Here is a 20171-nt window from a genome sequence, read left to right as displayed (position 1 = left end):
CCCAACACAAGGAACACAAGAAAACAAGCCACACAAACCCAAAACCAAATGACAAAAACAAACACAAGCGAACGGAACCCCCGAAGAAACCAACCATCATGAAAACAACCCAAGCAAAATGAAGCCAAATGAATTCAAACAAGGATTATAGCATGTATAGCAAGGGTGAAAAATTAGTCGCTGGAATCTTCATCTCTCCCCGGATAAACGATAGACTTGTTCCAAACAGCACGGAAGTTATTGACGAGAACAAAGCACCACATGCAAGCAACGCAGACGGACATCGCCGAGCCGACCGCCCGGACGGGAGTCGACCCTAAGGCGTTACCGAGGGTGATGGTTGCGATGGTGAACCCTGTGTTGGGGAAGACCATAGCCCACCAGCTGAGATGGAATGCCTTGGGTGGAGCGCGCAGGACGGCGACAGCGGCGATGGAAAAGAACCACAGGCTGAGGGCCCAGAGGAATGCGGCCGAGGCGGTGGCCAGCAGGCGTAGGACCACGGCAGCGTCGACGAGGGCATGGTCGTCGGCATCGGCGACGAGGAAGAAGATGGGCGTGTCGCGGGGCAGGGCGTTCGCCATGCCGATGAGGGCCAGCGCCGTGAAAGCGGGCGGGCCGACGCAGATGAACATTCCCGGGCGGTGTTCGCGGCACGGTAAGCCGGCTTGCATAAGGCGGCCGATGTAGTGCGCGTACATGAGCACGCTGATCATCATGCCGAGACCCTGGAAGGTGAGACCCGCGATGACGACAGCGAGGCACTGGGAGATGGGCTGCTGGTGAGGCGATGCGATCACCGAGGCGATGGTACCGCTAAGCATGATGGGGAAGGCCGGCAGGATCCATGATGGCATCATGGTCTGCAAGGGGTACGTGTGCTCCGAGAAGACGAACGAGTACTGCGCGACGGCGACGATGAATGTGCACGCGCAGTAGGCCCAGAAGAGCGCCACCTCGACGCGGCTGAGTGTCTGGCTGGGGGTCTCGCCTGCGAAGTACTTGTGCAGGCCGCAGATGATGGTCGCCACGGAAAGCCACATCGTCGGGAAGAAAAGACCCTCGCGCTCATGGCGGAGTGAGTCAAGCAGGCACCCGTGCAGGATGAATCGGGCGGCCAGGCAGGAGCTGATGACCACGAAGAAGAAGATGTTGAGGAAGTACACGACAATTCCGATGGTAGTTAACCCGGGAAAAGTGTAGGGCTGGTTGGCAATGAGCACGGCAAGACCGCCAGTGCTCATCGTCAAGGTGTACCATGCCCATGTGAAGTGCTTTAGTCGGTCCCGGATAGAGATTTTGGTATGCGACTTGACCTTGACAACCTCCGGCTCCTCTTCTCTGATTGATTGTCTCTCCTCGTCCAGCGGCGGACAGAGGGTTGAGGCGGAGGAGACCGGGCGAGAAACTCCTGATCGAGGTTCTAGGAACATTGTGACCGAGAACCGTGCAAAGTCTCAACGATTGACTTGAGGGAATGACAACGACGAAGGAGAAAAAGTGAACGAATGTATTCTCAACGGTCCCGAAAATATAGACAAACGAGCGACGCACAGGAATATCAGCAGCCACTGTCTAGTTCATGCCGTCCACAACACAAGATGCAAGATATTCGTCAGCTACCTCCATGGCCATGCAAAGCCTTGCGACGAAGGAGAGGTTTCGCGTCTCGGATGTCGACGCAGACGGCATTGAGATGATAAAGAAAGGAGCCAAAACAGTCTGGCAACAGAGCCCAATGTCGATCATCAACGGCAAATGATCCAGTGATTCGTCATCCTTGCGAGATGCCAAGAGAGCCATAAGAAGGAAAAAGCAAAACAGAAAGACGCGGTCAGGCGCTCAGGGCCCGGAGAGATTGCACAAGCCATGCCCGTGCAACGGACTATTGGTATGGGCCCCTTGGCTATCATGGACCCATGGTGGAGCTTCCAGAGCATTAAGCCCTGGGATCGGCTGGACCCTCCTGATTCTCGCCTTCCCTCGTGCTCTAGACGGGGACAAAATAGTGCGATATCCACAGCTCGGGATCGACACATCTCTCGACAATGTGTGCCGCAGTGCAAACTACAATCCTCCAGATGGTACTTCAATTCGGCTTCTTCCAACTAACTACTAAGAAAACTTGAATGTCAACAACGTGCGCAATTTTTCATTCAGTTGATGGCGTTTGTTCTCTGCTGTCTCACTTCGGCAGCGGGTCTTTCTTTAAGGTTATCTTTAGCTGCGCCTGCGATACTATATGGGGCAGTGCCTTCGGGCTTCTGCCTACGAGAAGCAGCAAAATGTACAGCGAGAGTAGGGGATACAAATTGCCAATGCAGTTGGAAATTTCTTGGCAGATAACAACCATTGCGTGCTTGGTAAGCCGCCTAGGGTGCTGTTCGGGGGTGGGTTCTACTTCTAGTCGTAGTTGAAACCGCTGGTCCGGCTCCTTGATAACGACCACGGAGCTTTTGTGCATGAAATCTCCTACTTGTAGCGGATTTGTGTCCTGTGAACGAAGTAGAGATCTATACTTTGACAGAACTTTCAAGGTTACAAGATCCAAACTATCAGCAAGAGGGAGGGCCGACCGAGCATACCGAACGAATGGGCGAAAATCCCATGGACCTTCCCAACCTAACGGAGTGGTCCCTTGTACCGCGATAACTTTGTTCACCCAAGCCATTCTCATTCGGCAAAAGATCAGCCCCAGGGTCCCGGCGCAGGATTGTTCTAATAATGTTCGGCGGCTTCGGCCCGTTGCCAAGGCAGAGTGCCGGTGGGCCTCGGCCAAAGGGGATCAGGCTCAAACTCGGCGGTCAAGACTTCAGGAACTGGCCAAGGGTAGAGATAAGGGTGGAGCGGTGGCGGTGTTTTTTTAATTTTTTGGCTCCCAATCTGAGCACGGGCTGAGCCCCGATCACTTTTTTATGGACTCAGGAGTGTTGTCCTTTTGGAGCAATGCTGGGCATTCATTGATAATCTTTAGCAGCTTGGCTGAACCTAAGTTTCTTGAGAAGAGCCGTTCCCGAGTCCCGAGATTAATCGGTGGTGTTCGTCGGGTTACGGCGGATTTGAAAAGGTTTTGCGGTGTGCCGGATTTTTCGGGATGTTAGGTAGGTTAGATGCACAGGGCATCGGCCCTTGTGAGCTTCACGTGCGCTGCCCATACACTAAGTTATCGTCATCCGAGTCCGTTTTCGGGTCCTCGGGCCCGATTGAGAGGTGGTGGACGCGTGGACTCTTTGGAGGGCTGGGAGGGAACGATGATCTTGGCCCGCCGATCAGTCACCGAGCCAAGACTGGGATTCTGGTCCCGCTCCGCCATCCTAACGGCCCACCGGAATGACTCGGCTAGTGGACCAGGTGAGTGAGGTCCTGCTCCAAAAGGGAGCATGGTCCCTGGTACCTACACTAAACTCGAATCGGGATTCACTTATCAGAGCTAAGAGCCAATTGTAAGCCGCAGTCTGGGCAAGTGATACAATAAGACTTATCGATTCCACTCCTTTGTGAATCGTGATTGTATCGTCGACAGTGATGTGTTAACGAGTGCTGTTACTACGATACGATCTTCGAATTGATCAATGCGCAGGTTCTCCTGGTCAAGGAGTTTCGGATGTTGAATGGACAGTCTAAGAGCGCAATGATCAGCTCAATTATTGTAGATCATCTATTGGCCAAACCAGCACCTTAAACCTAAAGTCCTTTTTGTGTAATCCAACGGTACTCGCACCGTCGAATAAACTGCTCGTGCAGCGTAGGGGTACTTGTACGCAGTAACCAGTACTCGAACCTGTTTGGTTGCAATGAACTGGACGAATAGACAGACCAAGAAAGAATGCACTCCTTTCCCTGACTGCATCTCCCTAAATTCGTTTGCCTGCGAGGCGCTCAGGTAATTCAAAATGGTGTCCTGGCGGAGTGCAAGCGCGGCAAGCACAGACGCCGAGCAAAACAGCAGGTAGAAAAAAAAAATCCGATAAGCAATACTGTGCGACCCCTGAAGCCAAAAGATAAAACACGGACCAGCGCGAAATTGGGTCCTGAGCAAAAGGGACTCGCGGAATTAAGCGAAGGCGAGGTTTACTCCAGTTTCAACAAATCCGAATTTGCGCCTATACCCTCACCTAGGAAGTACGAGTGAGTTGCATGTCCTAATGACTTACCTACTTTCGCATTTAAAACGCGTGAGCGCCCACACCAGAACTTCGGACAATTCTTCATCACAATCTCAAATATATTAATCGGACCGCTTGATTCCTCGCGGCCCATCACGTCTGCTCGGTTGATCCGGCCTCATACTTGGTGAATGATATGGCACCACGGACTCGATCCTGCTGGAATTGGTCTTACGCATGCCATTGATCGCAAGGACGAAGCAGTATACTTTCACCACCGTGCTCCAAGTGTGAGACCAAATGCAACACCAATCCCTCCATGACACGCAATCGGACGACGATGACGCAATCGTATTGGATGGCACCCTGAGCGAATTGATGTCTTAATTCTCAAACGCAAACCCTTAACCATTTGATGACGCAAAGAAGCTGGAAAGATCACTGGGCCTTTCATGATCACACGTCGGTACCTAATGGCATCTCGGCAGTCAGCAGAAATTAATCGCAGACTCGTAAAACTACTGTATTGTCTCCAAACATTACCACCAGAAACTGATCACTGTGAGCCCACCTTGCGAGAAACCTGGTGATTAAGAAGACAAGGACAGCATCACATATGTTGGTTTTGGCTGGGAAGCTGTTCAGTGTAATTACTCAGCAAGCGACCGAATCCTTGATTGGATTTTCGGCTGCTGGTCGTCGTCGCCGACAGTCTGGATCAGTCCGTCACGCGCTAGGTTAGTTTAGTTAGTAGGTGACTTAAGTTTGGCTCAGGTAGTTAACAGCTAACTAGACTAGAAGCCCCACATTCTCGGCTTTTTGCACATAACCGGATCCTCCTCTCGTTTAGAATTTCTTTTGCCTCTTAACAACCCAAGTCCCAACTTGTAGTTACGACGGCCGCCACTAGGTTATCTACGTAGAATCTTACGGACTGAGGCATTAGTTAATACCTAATTCGTGCCCTTGCACGACCTCCCCGACCTCTGTGAAGCGCTCGATTCCACCGCTATAGAGCGCAGCGTGCCCTTGATAGCCTCGAAGATGATGTTCAGCGAGAGAAGTGCACAATTTCGGGGGTTAGGCTGCGGAGTTACTCTTCTCTCATCTGACCTTCGACCGAGTTCTTTTGCGAGCTCAAACATGAGAGAGGTGTAGTGGGCGTGTTCCGGATTGAGGGTAATGTTGAATCTCATCCAAGCGCAAAGATGGCTTCCGGCGTTGGATAAAATCCCCCAGGGATGGGTGGTCGGGGGGTGGATTCTGGGTTACCGGAGAGGAGGGTTTCGAGTCCGGAGTTCAGCTCTTGTTGGAGCATCGTGTCTGGGTTCCAGTCGTCGGCGGCGGGTGAACCGTTGTTGTCGTTCGGTCGGTCGCGGGATGGTTGGTGAGATTCAAACCGGTTTTCCTGGGATGGCCCTTCCACGTATCTGTGTGCGCCAGTTTCTCCGACACAGCTGTGGTGTTCTTACCGCTCTTGTTGAGACTGAAAGTGCCGTTCTCGATTCCTTCAGGAGATTTCTCCCTACTTGCTTGTATGTCTTCTAGGCAGGACTTCGTGCACTCCTTACACACACGTCCCGTCATTGCCGCCAAAAGCATAGAAGCGGGTGACGAAGGCGGAGGAGTGGGAAGGCAGTCCTTGCCGTCCGATTGGTCACCAGCCGGGGCTCCAAGATCAGCTGGATCTCACCGTTTGATTCAGGCGGTTGTTGGGCGTCCCCAACACCGGTCGGAGCATGCCCGGATTCATCCTGGGTCGCTGCTCCTGAAGAGTTTGACCGGTTGTGCGAAGTTACCTGGCCGACTGTTAGGTCCGAGGACCCCTGTCAAAGTCGTCATCTTCGAATATGGCTGCGGTGTTTTGTCCCTCCGTTTCATCCATGAGGTACCCGAGGTAGAGCTCGGCACTCGCCACGCACTCCGAATGACATCTCTCCGTGGAGACTCCAGAGGCGTTGACGATGTAGGCATCCGCTCTCAATCCGTTGCACAAGTAGCAGCAGCCGACGAAGGGAGGCCCCTCCTCGAAAATGTCCTATGCAATCACTCAAATATCGTGCGCTGAACCTCGCCACGGCACACCTCACGGGCCCGGCGAGGTGTGACATCAGCTCGTCACAGTCCATGAGGTCCCAGGCTCTCATACAAGCTATCATGCATCTCCTCGAGCCCTTTTGGAGCTGCGATACGGCGTGTATGAGGTGCATATGGTCTCTATATATCCTGCCATCGCCTATGCGCCTCGCGACTCGTATTTCCTAAATGTCAGGCTCCAAAAAGGGGTAGGAAGCCTCGCTATGGTCTCGAGTATCTATGGATTGTCTGTTCCCAATCCCAGGTCCTATGGGACGTTCCCGTACCTTTTACTCACCACGCACTGCGCAGTAGCGTAGCTTTGATATCGTTGCACCGTAGGAGTGCTACGCGTCTCTGTATGTCGTCTGAAGGGGAGCGGTCCAGGGAGGCTACAGGCTTGGTAGATGACCTCCTTGCATATTCTCTCGCTGTTCCCGACGGTCTTTTCGGTCGAAGATCAGACCCAGCGATATCGGGTTCAAAGAGGAGAAGGATACGAAGACGGGAATAGCAGCGAGAATCAAAACGGTGGCCGAGGTAAGTGAGACGGTGCCTGCATTAGAAGATGGCCTTGGGGTCGAGGACGAGAGACTGGCAGGAGGAAGGGACAGAGATAATGCTACGCTAAGTGAGACCCCTGAGGAAGAGTGAGATGAGACTCTCCGGAAATTCGTAGAGTTGACAGATCCAGAGCCGGGTGATGTTGACGACTCGTCCGGAGATGGGGAGCAGGAGGCGCATGACGCGAAACACGTCACCTACGGTCGCAGTCTGGCCTCAATGCCGTCCAGAACTATGGCAGTGATTTCATCGCATGTGGGCAGAGTATGTGTGTTGAGATCTTCGTCTTCGCCTTCCGGGACTACCAGATCGAAGACAGGATTGAGGCAGATTCCATTCTCGGAGAGCACCGTTCTCTTGTATGGAATCTTCGAGCTGTTTTGTAGATGGCAGTCAATCAACGGGTTATGGTCTTGCACTTGATGTGCAATAGCCTCTAAAGATCGATCGAGATCAGCATTGCGCTCATGTTTGAGGCCCACTTTTTTCTTTTTTTTTTTTTTTTTTTTTTTTTTTTTTTTTTTTGGCACGATCTTTCAGAGAACCTACTGGGCACTGGCTGCTAACCCTAAGCTACCGATGACTGCGATTGTACGTACAGTCCTGAGAAAATGTCCTAAACGAGAGTGTTCAAAGCCGCAAATGAAGTGATGATTCATGCTTCATCAATCTATATATTAGTGACAAAAGGAGACATAGGAAATAGAGCGAACGACTGGCCGTCGAGTCGATCTCGACGATCGTAAACATCCAAATGAACAAGAATGGAAACGGCTTGAAATCAAACACATGCAGAGTCATCAGTCATCAAAATCATGTCATCATCATCATCATAATCATAACAATCATCATCGTCATAACCATAACCGTCGTCATGCAACAAGAGAAATCGTTACACATCACAGAATCGAAACCGCAAAACCCCGGCCAATGCAGCGACCAAGACGAAGAGCAAGTCGATTCCGACAAGGAAACAGCCCCCAACTCCGTAGGAAGTCCGCCCTCGCACATGAGAAAACAGAAATCTCGTCAGAAGAATAACAAGACAAAGGATTAGATCAACCGGAACACCAAATCCGATGCCAACTCCGGCGTCGAGTCCAACAAGTCCCGTAGGCTGCCACTCGGCGCATCCAAGACAGCGGGAACCCCCAAACCCGGAGACCGATGAGGCGAGGCTGGTACAGGCATTGGAGGCGGAATGTAGGCAGCCAGCTCGCGCATCTTGCACGCAGCAAAGTGCGTGACCAGTTTGCGCAGCTCGCTTTCTCGGAGGAGTGTGGCCGATGTCTGGCACTCCGGCTCGAAGCGGGTAGTCTTGTTGTACGTGTAGCGCATGACGTCGAGGAACATCTGTGCCCGGGCATTGAACAGAGCGAAGGCGGTTTCGTCCGCCTCGTCTTCAGACGGTGGCGTCAGAGAGAAATTGAGCAGCTCCGCGTGGAGTTTCTTTAGACACAACTGCGCGAGCCCGGAGATGAGGTAGCGGGTAGCGAAGACATAGACCTTCGCATGGAAGAGAAGGTACGGCACCTCCGGCACGGCGGCGGTGTTGCTGACCGGCGTCATCGGCAACGGGACCGGGTCTGGATGCTCGTATTCTAGAGCGACGAAATCCTCCCACGAGCTACCGCCGTACGACCGTCGGTTGATACGTTGTGACGCAAACGATGTGTCGATCGCTGAGCCTGTTTGCCTTGTGGGGTCCTGAGCATCTTCGCCGTTGGTGTTCTCGGCTGGGGGACTTCGAGCACGCTGGGTTGGTGAAGCGGGTTGATCCCACCAATTATTCCCATCCGGCGAGTCACCCGGGTCAGTCTCAACGGCGACGTCGCGCGAGGGATCTTCGGCAGCAGTTGGTTGCTGCTCCGGCTTAGCTTGGATATCCGGTCCAGGCTCCTCTGCGGGCTCCTTCTTTTCCATTGGCGGCGTGGATGGCGGGGTCAGGTTGGCCGGCGCATCATCAACAGCCAGCGCGCCCTTCTTTTTCTTCTTCTTGTCCTTCTTCCCGGATTTCTTGGGGGTTTCGGGGGCGGCTTCGGCCGCACCATCGTCCTTGGCCTCAGGCTGCTTGTCACCTTCCGGCACCTCTGGCGCTGGCTGCTCCGGTTCGGGCGCAGCACGAGCACTGCCACTAGTACCAGGGCGCTCTTGCTCCGCCTGCGCTGCCGGTGGAGGGGACGGTGCCGGCGGCGGCACAAATGATTCTCTCGATTGGGACCTCACCAATTGCGGGTACGGCGGCTCTTCCACCCTGCCCGGGTATGGAGGCACGGTGTAGTCACGCGTGTAGGCATATTCGCAGAAGGCCGTGAAAACCTCGACCTCCTCATCCTCGAGCACGGCAATGCGGTGTTTCGACTCCCGCGTTTGCCCATTGTTCATTAGATGGTCCAGCGGTTGAGAGACATGTTTGGCAAGGCCGGATTGGATGGTGAGTTTGGTATGGTTCTTGCCAACGAGGAAGGTGAATGGAGGAGAAGTGACGATGCTGTTTCGTTCCAAGTCAGCATGCTGCTGTGTATACTACTACACATCTCGCCGAGTGAATTGGAGCAACACACCTGGCGAAGTCGCGGATGGTCTCCATTGCTGCGTGTCTGCTAACGATTCCTTATCGAGCCTTCTTGCAAGCAGTAAAGCACCAGCAGCAAAACGCAGGACAGAAAACAAATGGCACGGAGAAAAAGGAGAAAAATCAACTCCTGCTCTATCCACGGCAGCAAACAAGCAAGATGATGGACAGGATAAAACCCCCAAAACGTCTGCCCTCAATCCCTCAAGATGGGCAGCTCTTTCTGTCCAAAACGGCTACGTGGGAGCCTCTGATTCAAGAGGTGTGTATATCACGTTCTACGTATCAGAGAAAGGCTTCCATGAACGAGGGGAACAGGCTGCTATTTCATGCCATCGGTGGCTGGTAATCTGATGCCATCGGTCACGTTAATCCCACCTTCAATGCACGCTAATCACACGTCTCCAACGCGTCAACGCGCTAAAAAAAAATTATTTAGAATTTGAGCTTGGTCGCCAGGAGGCAGGTGAGGCGGAATGATGACGATCTCCTGTCTCCATTACACGAGTGGATTACAGTTTGGTCGGGCTCAACGGCGATTAGGATTTCAAGCCGACTACCCGCAGCCACAAAAGCTACGAGCAGAACTTTGTGCTCGGCGTACCCATACCACCCATAATCAATCAACGAAAGGAGTTCTAATTTCTCCTCAATAAGCCATATTTGCATCCCAGAACGTGGAATTTTCTTATCGAGGAGGCTTTTTTGCCCATGTTTCGCACATATTGCCAACGGTAATGCGCACTTCGAAGCCCAATCACGGCGGGTGCCATGTGGCCCTGCAGGATGCATGCGTTGTACATGGTTTTGTTGTTCAACCGCCATTAGTGTATGATTGAATCCCCTAATCAAGCGCGGAATGAATACCGAGCTCGTTTGTGCACTTCGGATTTGTACACCGCTTTTTTTACGGATGATTGGTCTCAGACAGTGGGTTTTGCTCTAGACTCTGCAGTTGGTCAAGGTGAGTGGTTCATGCTGCGATTCTCCGGAGAAAAATTTTTGAATTTTGCCGGTGGCAGGGGAGGCTTGATGATTCGGCGGTGATGTTTGTACCTGGATGTTCTCCGTGCGCTGGACATGGAAGAATTCGAGGTCTTGCACTCTGACCGAATCTCTGGGAATAGCGATGGCTGGTAAAGCTATTTACTGTCCTCTATGATCTACAGGATCAATGAACCAACCGGATCTCTGCCTTTCCAGGCTCCCACTCCCGTAATCCATCCCGCAAACTATACCAGAACTTTAACTTGACCGTCTCCGACCTCGCCGCCTCAATATCTCCCGCGTCAAACGCTCCAGCCAGCCGCTCGACGCTCTGTTGGATGCGCTCATCATTCTCGCCACGGAGCCTGGCTACTGTCTGTTCAGCCTCCTCGGCTGGCTCATTCTCCAACTCCTCCACCGTTTCCTGTACCTCCATAACTAGCATCAATGTCTCCGGGTCCAGTGCATGCTTGGCCGCTCCGTCCTCGGCGGTGACGTCAATTCCGTGCCATTCAGAGAGGAGATACTGCGCGCGCAGTAGCGGGTCGGATAATGTTCGGTACGCCTCATTAATACGTGCGGAAAGTGCTTCCGCGCGCTCCTTCGTCGGTCCCGGGGGAAACTTGTCCGGGTGGATGACGTTCTGGAGACGGAGAAACTCGCGGCGGAGACTGGCTTGGTCGATATGAAACGGAGAGTTAGGGGGTGGACCGTCGGGAACTGTTGAGTGGAAAATAGTGTAGTGATTTGTGATGTCGACACCGTTGACCGGCTGCTGTGCTGTCTCTGATGATTCTGCGGCTTGCGCGGTTGCTGTGGATGTGTGGTCCATCGACGCCCAGCGTCGTTGTCTATAAACCGACTCTAAAGTGGGTGGCGATACAAGTGACGCTCGAAGTTGACATTGCCGACAGAGGTGTGTGCTTTGCTGGTTGAGGTGGATGAAGCTGCCGCGGCCGTGATGGCGCGACAGCAGCGTCCTCGTCTGCCGCGCAGCAAATGCTGTTCCTCGCATTGTGGCTGCAAGGAGCAGGTCTTGATTAAACTTCCGAGGACTTTCAGACGAAAAGACGGAGTTGCAAGTTCGATTGATGCCTGTTTGAAAAGAAACCATCGACGTCACAACCCTGCTAGACAAACGCGCTAAACCCAGAATAGAGATAAATTACTGTAATCGAATGTTTCGAAGTGACTTTATGTTACGTAATTGTCACAGTATTACAGTACGAATTCTCCCAACTCTCCTTGAGATTCTATCCACATGACGCCCGGCATTTACGATTCAACTCCCCACAACTTCACCGTGCGGTCATGGCCAGAACTCGCAATCCATCTTGCGTCATCACTGATATCAACGCTGAGCACCTTGTCTGAGTGCCCGCTCAGCGACTTGATCAACGTCCAGTCATCCGCGCTGAACACATTAACATTGCGGTCGAAGCCCGATGAAACGAAGAACGTGCCGGACTTGCGAGGCTTCGGGTTGTCGCCGCTCGTCTCCACGTCAGGAAGATATGACGCGGATGATTCCGTGCCCTTGAACCATCGCACGTCGGACACCACGTTGCGGTGGGCGCCAATGCTGCTGGTACATCGCACCTGGCGTAGATCCCAGCATTTCACCCAACCATCCCCGGAGGCTGAAAGTACACGGTATCCGTCGATGCTCCAGTCCAGACCGTAGATTTCCCGGATGTGACCCTCCAGAATCATGATAGTGCGTCCCGTTCGTAGGTCCCATATCCGGCCCAAGCTATCCAAACCGCCGCTCGCGAGCAGAGAACCGTCCTGGTTAAATGCCACCGTGTAAACCTCCCGCGAATGCCCCTCCTGCAACAGCAGCTCTGCTGTCGTCTCAACGTCCCATAGCCGCCATGTTGTGTCGTAGGACGCCGAAGCGAGCCACTGGCCCGAAGGATGGAATTCGACTCGACAGACTCGCTCTGTGTGCCCGGAGAGTGTGGCCAGTGGTTGCTTATTATTGAGAGACCAAAGTTGAATGTTGCCTTCGCCACCACCCGACGCCAAGTTCACCACGGACTCCGACACGTTGGAGTCTGGCAATGTCGCGCCGGGGAACCACGCTAGTCCACTGACGCGATCTCGGTGTCCCACCAGGGCGGCCTTCTCGTCGAGATTCGGCACAGACAACAACTTGATGCTGCCAGCCCAGTTCCCTGTCGCGAGAGTCTGTCCATTCGGCGCAAACCGGGTTATGCTGACGGCACGCTCAGCGGCAATTTGCGATCCATATAGGTCGAGTTTCTGCAGCTTCTCCTTGACGGCTTTGCGGTACTTGATATGTGTTCTCAGAGGAATTGTCGATTGCTGCCGCTGCGTTTCTATTCGTGCCTTCGCACGCGGTAGCGAGTACAGGGCCATTTTGCGACGTGCTTGGAGGAGTTCTTGGCTGCCTTCCGTGTAGAATTCCTCCTGTTGTTCCGCTTCTGCCTCTTCCTCGGCTTCCGTCGTCGCTTCTCGCATGGACACATCCTCTCCTTCTTTTCTTTCCTCGAGCGCAAGTAGGAGCTCACGTAATCGATCTCTTCGATCGGCTGGGCCTTCGCCAAAGAGTGTTATGGGTTCACCGAGTTCGCGTAGTCGCTGACGCACGCGGTTGTCGTCCGTGGGCACGGGAATGGAGGCAGCTTTTCGCTTGCGCTCAAACTGTGAAAGGATGGCCGAGGCGCGTTCCGGCGCGATGCCTGCGGCAGCCGATGGGATATCATAGTCGCGATCAACCGCTGTTAACAAGCACAGTCAGAACGAGCAACCGACAACACAATGATAAGCTCAGGGAAGTGGCAGGAAGAAACACGTACGGACATCAGCGAGATCAATGCCTTTATCATTATCCTGAGAATGATGGTCAGCTTCATTTCAAGTACTTAGGCGCGAGCTTGAAGCTCATGAGAAGAAACGCCTACCTCGGCCGCGTCCTCCACATAGGCGTGTCTTGCGGGTTGGGCCATTTTGAAAGTCCAGCTATCAGCCCAGAGTATCTAGTTTTCTGCGAAAGACATCCAGCAAGTGGCAGGTTAGAAATCGCTTGTGTTCGTGCGTAGACGGAGACGCCGTCTGAAATTTGCTACCCTCATGGCAGTACGAACAATCTCGTGGTAAGTACTCTGTACAGTACGAGTACTGTAACTACTGGTATCCGTAATTTAAATTTCGCAAGCACGAAGGCATGGTGTTTAAAAAATACGTTGTGACCGTATTTGTACACTGATATACGCAAATTTGAAGCAACACCCGAATCTTGCGAAGATCCTTGAACGCACAGATTGTTACGGAGTCCCTATTGTCGATTGAGGATCGAAGTGGCCATGAAACCAAGTAGACCGCATTCTCAAATCAAACTCACCAAATACAAATGATGCTCTACCTGCTGACTGTCCGACGGAGTCTCAACCGCAACTTGTAGACTACTGCTTCCAAACGTCGGATCAAGTCGATTTGCGATCGCTTCCACTGTCTCCTTACAATTATTATGAATCAGGATTCGCTCTGCTGGCATCGACTCGGGGCTAATGCGCACACATCTTCAACGAGAAACTTTGAATGATCGTCTCTACAACTTGTGCAGGCGTAACCCCGACATGTCCGACATGGATGGATATACGTAGACCCCCTCGAAGCGTTTGGGAACTTCTATGTCCGATGTGACAATGGCTATACGGTTACCCTTCGGAATGCTGCCTACAGTACCTACCTACCTATGTCCCTGGTTTCCAGAGCAGTTCAGTGTTCCTCCATAGGGTGGTTCGCTCCAGAGTTTCCTTCCACGTTTCATCTCAGGACTTGGTATAGTAGTTGAACGTCACCTCAGTCTCTCTGACGGACTCTGCATTTGTCCTGAATATCATGACAAGGATCGGACAACTTTGCAGCCGAAAATCTACACGGTCTCTTCATTCCTCAACACCGTTCGATCTCTGGCATGCTCGACTGGGATAGCCGAGCACCGAGGCCATCATCGACTTCTCGGACGCCATCCAGGGTACTGCCATCCCGGACCTTGATAGACTCGGCAGAGACAAGTCCTCGTTCCCCTCAATGAGGCATGCCTAAAGGCAGCACAACTGAGGAGCCTCGCAACGTGCTCCATCGTATCCGTTTAAACATCTCCACTTCGACAAAATACGTGAATCACAACTAGGGTTGGATGAGACGACGTCAATTCTTCACTGCTACTACCCCCTTGTCCAATATCATGTTTTTGAGTGTCTATAACGAGAGGCCCAGATTGTCCAATGTGCACAGGGTTGCTTAACTTACATTGGGCGCTAGTTTGGGACCAACGTCAGGGAGCTTTATTCTGATGATGAACAGGTTGTAATCCTGATTTCGAGAGTTGATTGCGAGAACTGACAGATGCACCATCTCAAGTTTGTGGATCGCACTCCTGAGCAAAATGGCATGATTGAGCGAGCTGTAGGACGTTGAGCGAGACCCAACGCTTCCTCTTGATTGATGCACAGTTGCCCGAAAACCTGTCCCTGGATGCCTAGACAGCAGCCACATGCTCCCTTAACGGACGCTTAACCTGCGTCGGGATAGTGTGCCTCTTGGGAAGTTGTCTGGGACTGGATGAGAAACGAAGGGAAATCCCCTGCCGTATCTCTCAAGCCCAACCTAGGTCACTTACATATATATGGCTGCCTTCGCAGTTGACAAGAAATCCCCGAAAGTTGGCTATCAGGTTGGATATGAGGCTTCGAACTTCTGTGTTTTGATGCCGCGCTTGAAACAAATATTCCGCTTCTGAGACATCCGCTTCGACGAAGCTAAGCTTATGACAGCCGAAGCCAGAAGGAAATTCGCGTATAATGGTTCCATCCGAAAGCTCGGATCGCGCATCTTATCAAGTGCAGGTCGTCCAACATCTTGCACATTTTGGCGCAAAACGAGTAAAGGTCCGTCGATGCGAGATGCGATCTTCGACGAGGGCATGAGCTACGACGGCGAGTTCGAGTCAATGCATGACAATGTCAAGAAAAGAGCTTTTCAAGGAAATTGCAGCATTACCCATGGAAAATCGAAATCCCAGACGATCAAGAAGGTGCAATGGAAGTGAAACAGCGGCAAGGACAGCCGAAGAAGCTATTGGATCACAAACGATACGCCTGAGGAGAACTACTCATCGAAGCCCAAAAGACCGATAAGCCGGCGCGTCGCTTTGGAACTTGACATTGTGCCATTGCCGGTGTGCTTGGTTCCGTTACCATGCTTGCTCGCTGCGTGCCAGGGGTTGCGCCGACTCTTAAGTGTCCAAATTTTCGTAAGCGGGTCTCTGTGATCACACCTGCAAACTCCCAATCCTTGTTCCTACAGTAAACTCTATTCATTTCAGAGCGTATTCGGGTGAACCTACTACAGTGGCACAGCAGGCGGATGATGAAAATGAAGGACTGATGGGAAATGTCTCGAATACCATGACTACACGTGATCCGAGCACTACAAAAAGGGAAAGTAATGGTGGTCACATGATTCCATTTACCCTAGCGTCTTTGCGATTCAGGTTTGGGTAGGCGTTAGTTCCGCAGCAGCGAAGCATCTGGCTTCCAAAACGAAGCCCAAGCCGAAGAGAAACAGAAAAAAAGAATAGCAGAGTTAATCCTGTTCAGGCGCATAAATATCATTCATCAATCTGAGTCGGAATCGTCATCATAATAGTGCCCAGTTTGAGCAGAACGGGAATGCCGTGTAGGGACTGTTCGGCGAATCATTGTTGTGCCCGGAATAGGGTTGAAATACTGTCTCGGCTGGGCCGGCTGCGTCCAGTTTGGGCGACAATAGTCGTTGCATTCGTGCTGGCTGAAGAACGAGCTGATCCCATTGGCGCCCAGATCGGTGACGCCAAACTCACGGGTTCTCGAGAGGATAACGGGGTCTGAAAGGATGACCTCGCGACGATAGACGCCGCCTTGGAGGTCGCACAGTACATAGTTGCCGCCGGTGATGTGATAGCTAAAGTGGCTTAGAGCTTGCATAACCTCTGCCCATCCTTCCGAATCGTCGTTCCATCCGCTGTTGCTGTTGAACTTCTGGTAGTTGCGGATAAATGGCTCGACAAGATGCCGCTGCCCAGACCATTCACCGCAACCATCTTCGAACTGCCACACCTCAGCCACGTTGATTTTGATTGGTTTAGAGACAATCCCAAACTGATTAAACCTGTTGACAATATCCAGTGCCTTGTCGATGGCCTTGATATCTAGCGTGTAATAGTCTTCTGAGAAGACCGCGCCCGTCTTGAACCATTTGACGACGCATGCTTGCCCGGCACGAGAACCTTTTGTGTACGTTCCCTTGGCAACCCAGCGGAAAGCCCCTTCAGCGAAGGGATTGTACAGCTCGCTGTTAGGAACAGTAGCACGGCTGGACACATTGTATCGGCCGCTATCGGAAATCTTCGCTGCTGGGGTGTCGTAAGGGTAGCCATGGACGCAGGCTGCACATCGCGACACACCAGGGCCCTTGGAATACTGGTTGGCCGTGTAGGACGATTGGGGGAGGTCGCGATGGCAGGCAGCGCACACCCGTCCCATGGTCGAAATGAGCTTGAAGAAGCTGAAGTCGATGGTAGGTAGTTATATCTATGATTTCAAGAGATTCAGTCGAACTCTGAGCCGGTTAAGTCAGGCATGTTGATGTAACGTTTCTATCGACATTGTCCTCGGAATTCCTTGAGTTCCCCTCCATGCAGGCAGCTCAAAACGTCGAAGTTAGCTTTGTTTGCCTGTCGGACAAGGGTTAATCGAATGTTGGCAACTTTATAAGCTAACCCAGTTGTAATACAGAGTATGTGCATCGTAAACAACCAGAGCAGGTTCTAGGTTTGATTGGTTGAATTGCTCCTGTCCCGCCATATCGGGTTCCAGCTAGTCGGTATCACTCGTGCTAGTGATTTGCGGCTCTATACTGATTTTGACACTTCAAGACCTCTGACGCTGTACTCCGTATACTCCGTACGGAGCAGTAAAAAGAGCAATTGTGTCGACGCAGTGAGCGACGTTTTACAATACGATCAGGTTATAGGTTATGCTTGCTATCGTGTTCACTCCCATCTGATTGGTTATCTTACTCCGTACGGAGTACATGCATTGGATATATCATATGCGGCTTGAGAGGGTAAAGGCCTACCTGTGTGGGCAAGGAAGGTATATTGACCTATCCGAATGATGACGCGGCCATTCTTCCGTCGCGGCACCGCCATGCCGCTGTGCTGACGTCGACATGCCCAGAGCTAATTGACAGTCTCTTCGAAATTTTTTTTCGGCTTTGTCCTCCTATCCCTACGTTGAAACCTGGATGAACAGTACATCCTCATGGCTTGACAGTCGCATCTTCCTGTTGTCGGTTAACTCGAAAGCAATCACTATTTCTGTAGCAATGCCAAACCACCAAATATTTCACCATCAACAATCCAAACTTGCTTTGGTGCAACCGATCTTCACTGAGAATTTTCGGGAAGGGTGATTGATTGCGTCTTCATTAAGTGGGCTACAAAGCTATGGCCAAACTGTATGGAGTCTTATGGATACAACCGCTCTAAATGGGGTACGGAGTAATTCACGTCTGGACTGTAAGAGCGTCTTAAGAAAGAGCCATATTAATCAGGTACCCGTGTCGTTTAGTAACCATATCTATGTTAGCTCTTCAGCGTCAGTTCTAACCTGTAATTGATAGAGGCTCAGTTCACTTGCTCACAACCAATGCGGCGGCGACGCAGGGTGTCAACAGACACATCACAGTCCGCGTTGAGTCTGTGGAAGAAAACACGCCAACACAGACCACTCTTAAAACTTACGTGAAGCTTCCAGTAGATGGTCTCTCATTAGAAACAGCAACAGTCGATATGCGGCAGTGCTGAGATTTGAACTGGGCTTTCCGGGAAAGTGGTTCGAATATAGTAACTGTTCATTCTAGCATGTTGGTTTATCTGCTGCATCCGGTTCCATGTATACATAACTGTGAGATCTCTGGACACCTGGGAGTCAGAGGGTTACAATTCATTGAGCTCCGTGTTTTATTTTTCCAACAGTTGTGCTAGGCTACGTGATGTAGGCAAATGAGTACAGCTGCGGTAGGGAATAATAGTTTGCATGTCGCAAATTCCATGAGATGCATCGTCTTCAGCGTCTCCTAACCTTCCCTCCCGTAATTATCCTACAAGTAAGACGTCATCGTCGTTATGCCGTCCTTGATTTGGAAGGTGACCGCCGGTTCCGAGGGGGTGTGCACGTTAATGTATGCTTTACCTACTGTATTGGGAAAGGGAATTATCGTCTCAGCCAATCAAACGCCATCCCCTCGTTCCTGACGGGAGTGACGTCACCGTTCAGAGTACGAGTGATCATTCGAAGTAAATCTTTTGAAGGAGCACTAGCACTCGGGGGAGTTTTGGATTGTTGAATGATTGCTTCGAAAGAACACTGTCTTGTACAATCAGAAAGCTTTCCTTATTTTCCAATGTCGTCGAAACCGCAGCTTGCATCTGACTAGGGCTTCCTGCACCTGAGACCTTCTGTTCCACGACATCCGTACGTAGGAACACATCAACTCTGGAACATTGAAAAAACAGAATTTGACGCGGAGGAGAACCAAGTCCTGGACAACGAATGGGTGGTATTTACAGGGATAGATGAAAAGAGATTCGAAAGCGACTTTCTCGAAGCCTCTGATAAGATGGTTCATCGAAGTTGGTCTTCGTACGACAAAATTCAGAAGCTTTTACTTGTTCGAGCTGTGAATTCGGGAGCGCATGAGTGCGCAGCACGCACTTTCGATAACCTCTTTGATGATGCTATCAGTTCCATGTGCCTCGTTTGGGAACTGAAAGCCCGTGGATCCGCGGGCTGCGATAACGCCGTGGGCAGTAAACGACCAGATTGCTAGTGGCAGCCAAGGAAACTCCACAATGGGCCAGGCAACGAATAGCCGTCAGGAGTGTTGGAGGTGGCGCTCTCCGGGAGCCCTGGGAAACTCGCATCTGATATACGATGCTGGCTTCTCCAGACCAGCAGTGTCGCCAACTTCGTTCTGACGATGGAAATCGAATGGCATAGCCCGCAAATCACGCACGAGAAATGGACATGAAATAGGGACCTTGGATCTCCATATCGAGAACAAGTCATCACCATCAGAAACTGTGATGGGATTGCAATTGTGCACGGTGGCCCACTGGTCATTGAATTCGAGCGGATATTCCGCCGCTCACCAAGGACTCAAAATGAAAGAGACGTCCAAATGAGCAATAACGACTTGGAATATCTTGATTTTAATGTTTGGGACGAACAAGGTTTCCATGTAGCCTACCCGGAAACTCTCAGTTCAGAGATACTAGAGGAAACATCAGAGGATGAAGAATAAAGGAGATTGAGCATTGTGCGAAAAAGGAAGAGAATTAGAAAAAATAGCATAGCATTTTTTATATTGGATCAAACCATGACAGGCATTATCCTACTCACTTAGGAGCTTTCCAATTCTGAAAATGAAAGCCAGCAGGAGGTGATGGTTCACAATCGTAGCGAATAGGCACTTCCACCGACGTAGAGAAGTTCTCTCACACACGACCTGTTTGACTCTTTGACTTTCCTGACAGAAACATCCTCACCAACTGGCACAGAAAACGATACAGTTCATTCAGTCATTTAGGCTTCTTGTTTTGTTTCCAAATGAGTCTCTCAGAACCTCACGAAATTGCCGTACGCGCTTTAGAAGTCACCATGAAAAAAGAGCTCAAGTCCAGGAGACTTGAAGGGATAATACGATCAAAGGGATCACAAGCGCGGAAAGGACACAGCCGGGAAAAGAAGCCAGATTGCCAGTGGAGACCAATATGACGGCCTATAAAT

General features: G+C 51.5%; 7 protein-coding genes across 7 annotated transcripts; all 7 read right to left on the bottom strand.

Annotated features, from left to right (window-relative positions):
- Nucleotides 1–173: 173 nt before the first annotated feature.
- On the bottom strand, nucleotides 174–1433 carry VTN49DRAFT_6093 (uncharacterized protein; the record flags this gene model as incomplete). The annotated part of the gene is made up of 1 exon (XM_069414223.1): nucleotides 174–1433. One exon carries the CDS (start codon nucleotides 1431–1433, stop codon nucleotides 174–176), a length of 1260 nt encoding a protein of 419 aa, XP_069265491.1.
- Nucleotides 1434–3169: 1736 nt separating this feature from the next.
- Nucleotides 3170–3382, bottom strand: VTN49DRAFT_6092 (uncharacterized protein; the record flags this gene model as incomplete). Its single annotated transcript, XM_069414222.1, has 1 exon — nucleotides 3170–3382. One exon carries the CDS (start codon nucleotides 3380–3382, stop codon nucleotides 3170–3172), a length of 213 nt encoding a protein of 70 aa, XP_069265490.1.
- Nucleotides 3383–5405: 2023 nt separating this feature from the next.
- Nucleotides 5406–6040, bottom strand: VTN49DRAFT_6091 (uncharacterized protein; the record flags this gene model as incomplete). The annotated part of the gene is made up of 4 exons (XM_069414221.1): nucleotides 5406–5592; nucleotides 5678–5747; nucleotides 5800–5932; nucleotides 5999–6040. 4 exons carry the CDS (start codon nucleotides 6038–6040, stop codon nucleotides 5406–5408), a joined length of 432 nt encoding a protein of 143 aa, XP_069265489.1.
- Nucleotides 6041–7799: 1759 nt separating this feature from the next.
- VTN49DRAFT_6090 (uncharacterized protein) lies at nucleotides 7800–9336 on the bottom strand (the record flags this gene model as incomplete). Its single annotated transcript, XM_069414220.1, has 2 exons — nucleotides 7800–9237; nucleotides 9311–9336. The coding sequence occupies 2 exons, from the start codon at nucleotides 9334–9336 to the stop codon at nucleotides 7800–7802; spliced, it is 1464 nt and encodes a 487-aa protein (XP_069265488.1).
- Nucleotides 9337–10492: 1156 nt separating this feature from the next.
- On the bottom strand, nucleotides 10493–11323 carry VTN49DRAFT_6089 (uncharacterized protein; the record flags this gene model as incomplete). Its single annotated transcript, XM_069414218.1, has 1 exon — nucleotides 10493–11323. The coding sequence occupies one exon, from the start codon at nucleotides 11321–11323 to the stop codon at nucleotides 10493–10495; it is 831 nt and encodes a 276-aa protein (XP_069265487.1).
- Nucleotides 11324–11583: 260 nt separating this feature from the next.
- VTN49DRAFT_6088 (uncharacterized protein) lies at nucleotides 11584–13280 on the bottom strand (the record flags this gene model as incomplete). Its single annotated transcript, XM_069414217.1, has 3 exons — nucleotides 11584–13052; nucleotides 13131–13164; nucleotides 13236–13280. The coding sequence occupies 3 exons, from the start codon at nucleotides 13278–13280 to the stop codon at nucleotides 11584–11586; spliced, it is 1548 nt and encodes a 515-aa protein (XP_069265486.1).
- A 2676-nt stretch (nucleotides 13281–15956) lies between these two features.
- Nucleotides 15957–16862, bottom strand: VTN49DRAFT_6087 (uncharacterized protein; the record flags this gene model as incomplete). Its single annotated transcript, XM_069414216.1, has 1 exon — nucleotides 15957–16862. The coding sequence occupies one exon, from the start codon at nucleotides 16860–16862 to the stop codon at nucleotides 15957–15959; it is 906 nt and encodes a 301-aa protein (XP_069265485.1).
- Nucleotides 16863–20171: the final 3309 nt, after the last annotated feature.

This window comes from Thermomyces lanuginosus, assembly GCF_041956635.1.
Source record: "Thermomyces lanuginosus strain ATCC 200065 unplaced genomic scaffold VTN49scaffold_40, whole genome shotgun sequence".
Classification (NCBI taxonomy): Eukaryota; Fungi; Ascomycota; class Eurotiomycetes; order Eurotiales; family Trichocomaceae; genus Thermomyces; species Thermomyces lanuginosus.
This window is presented reverse-complemented; position numbering and strand designations above follow the sequence as displayed.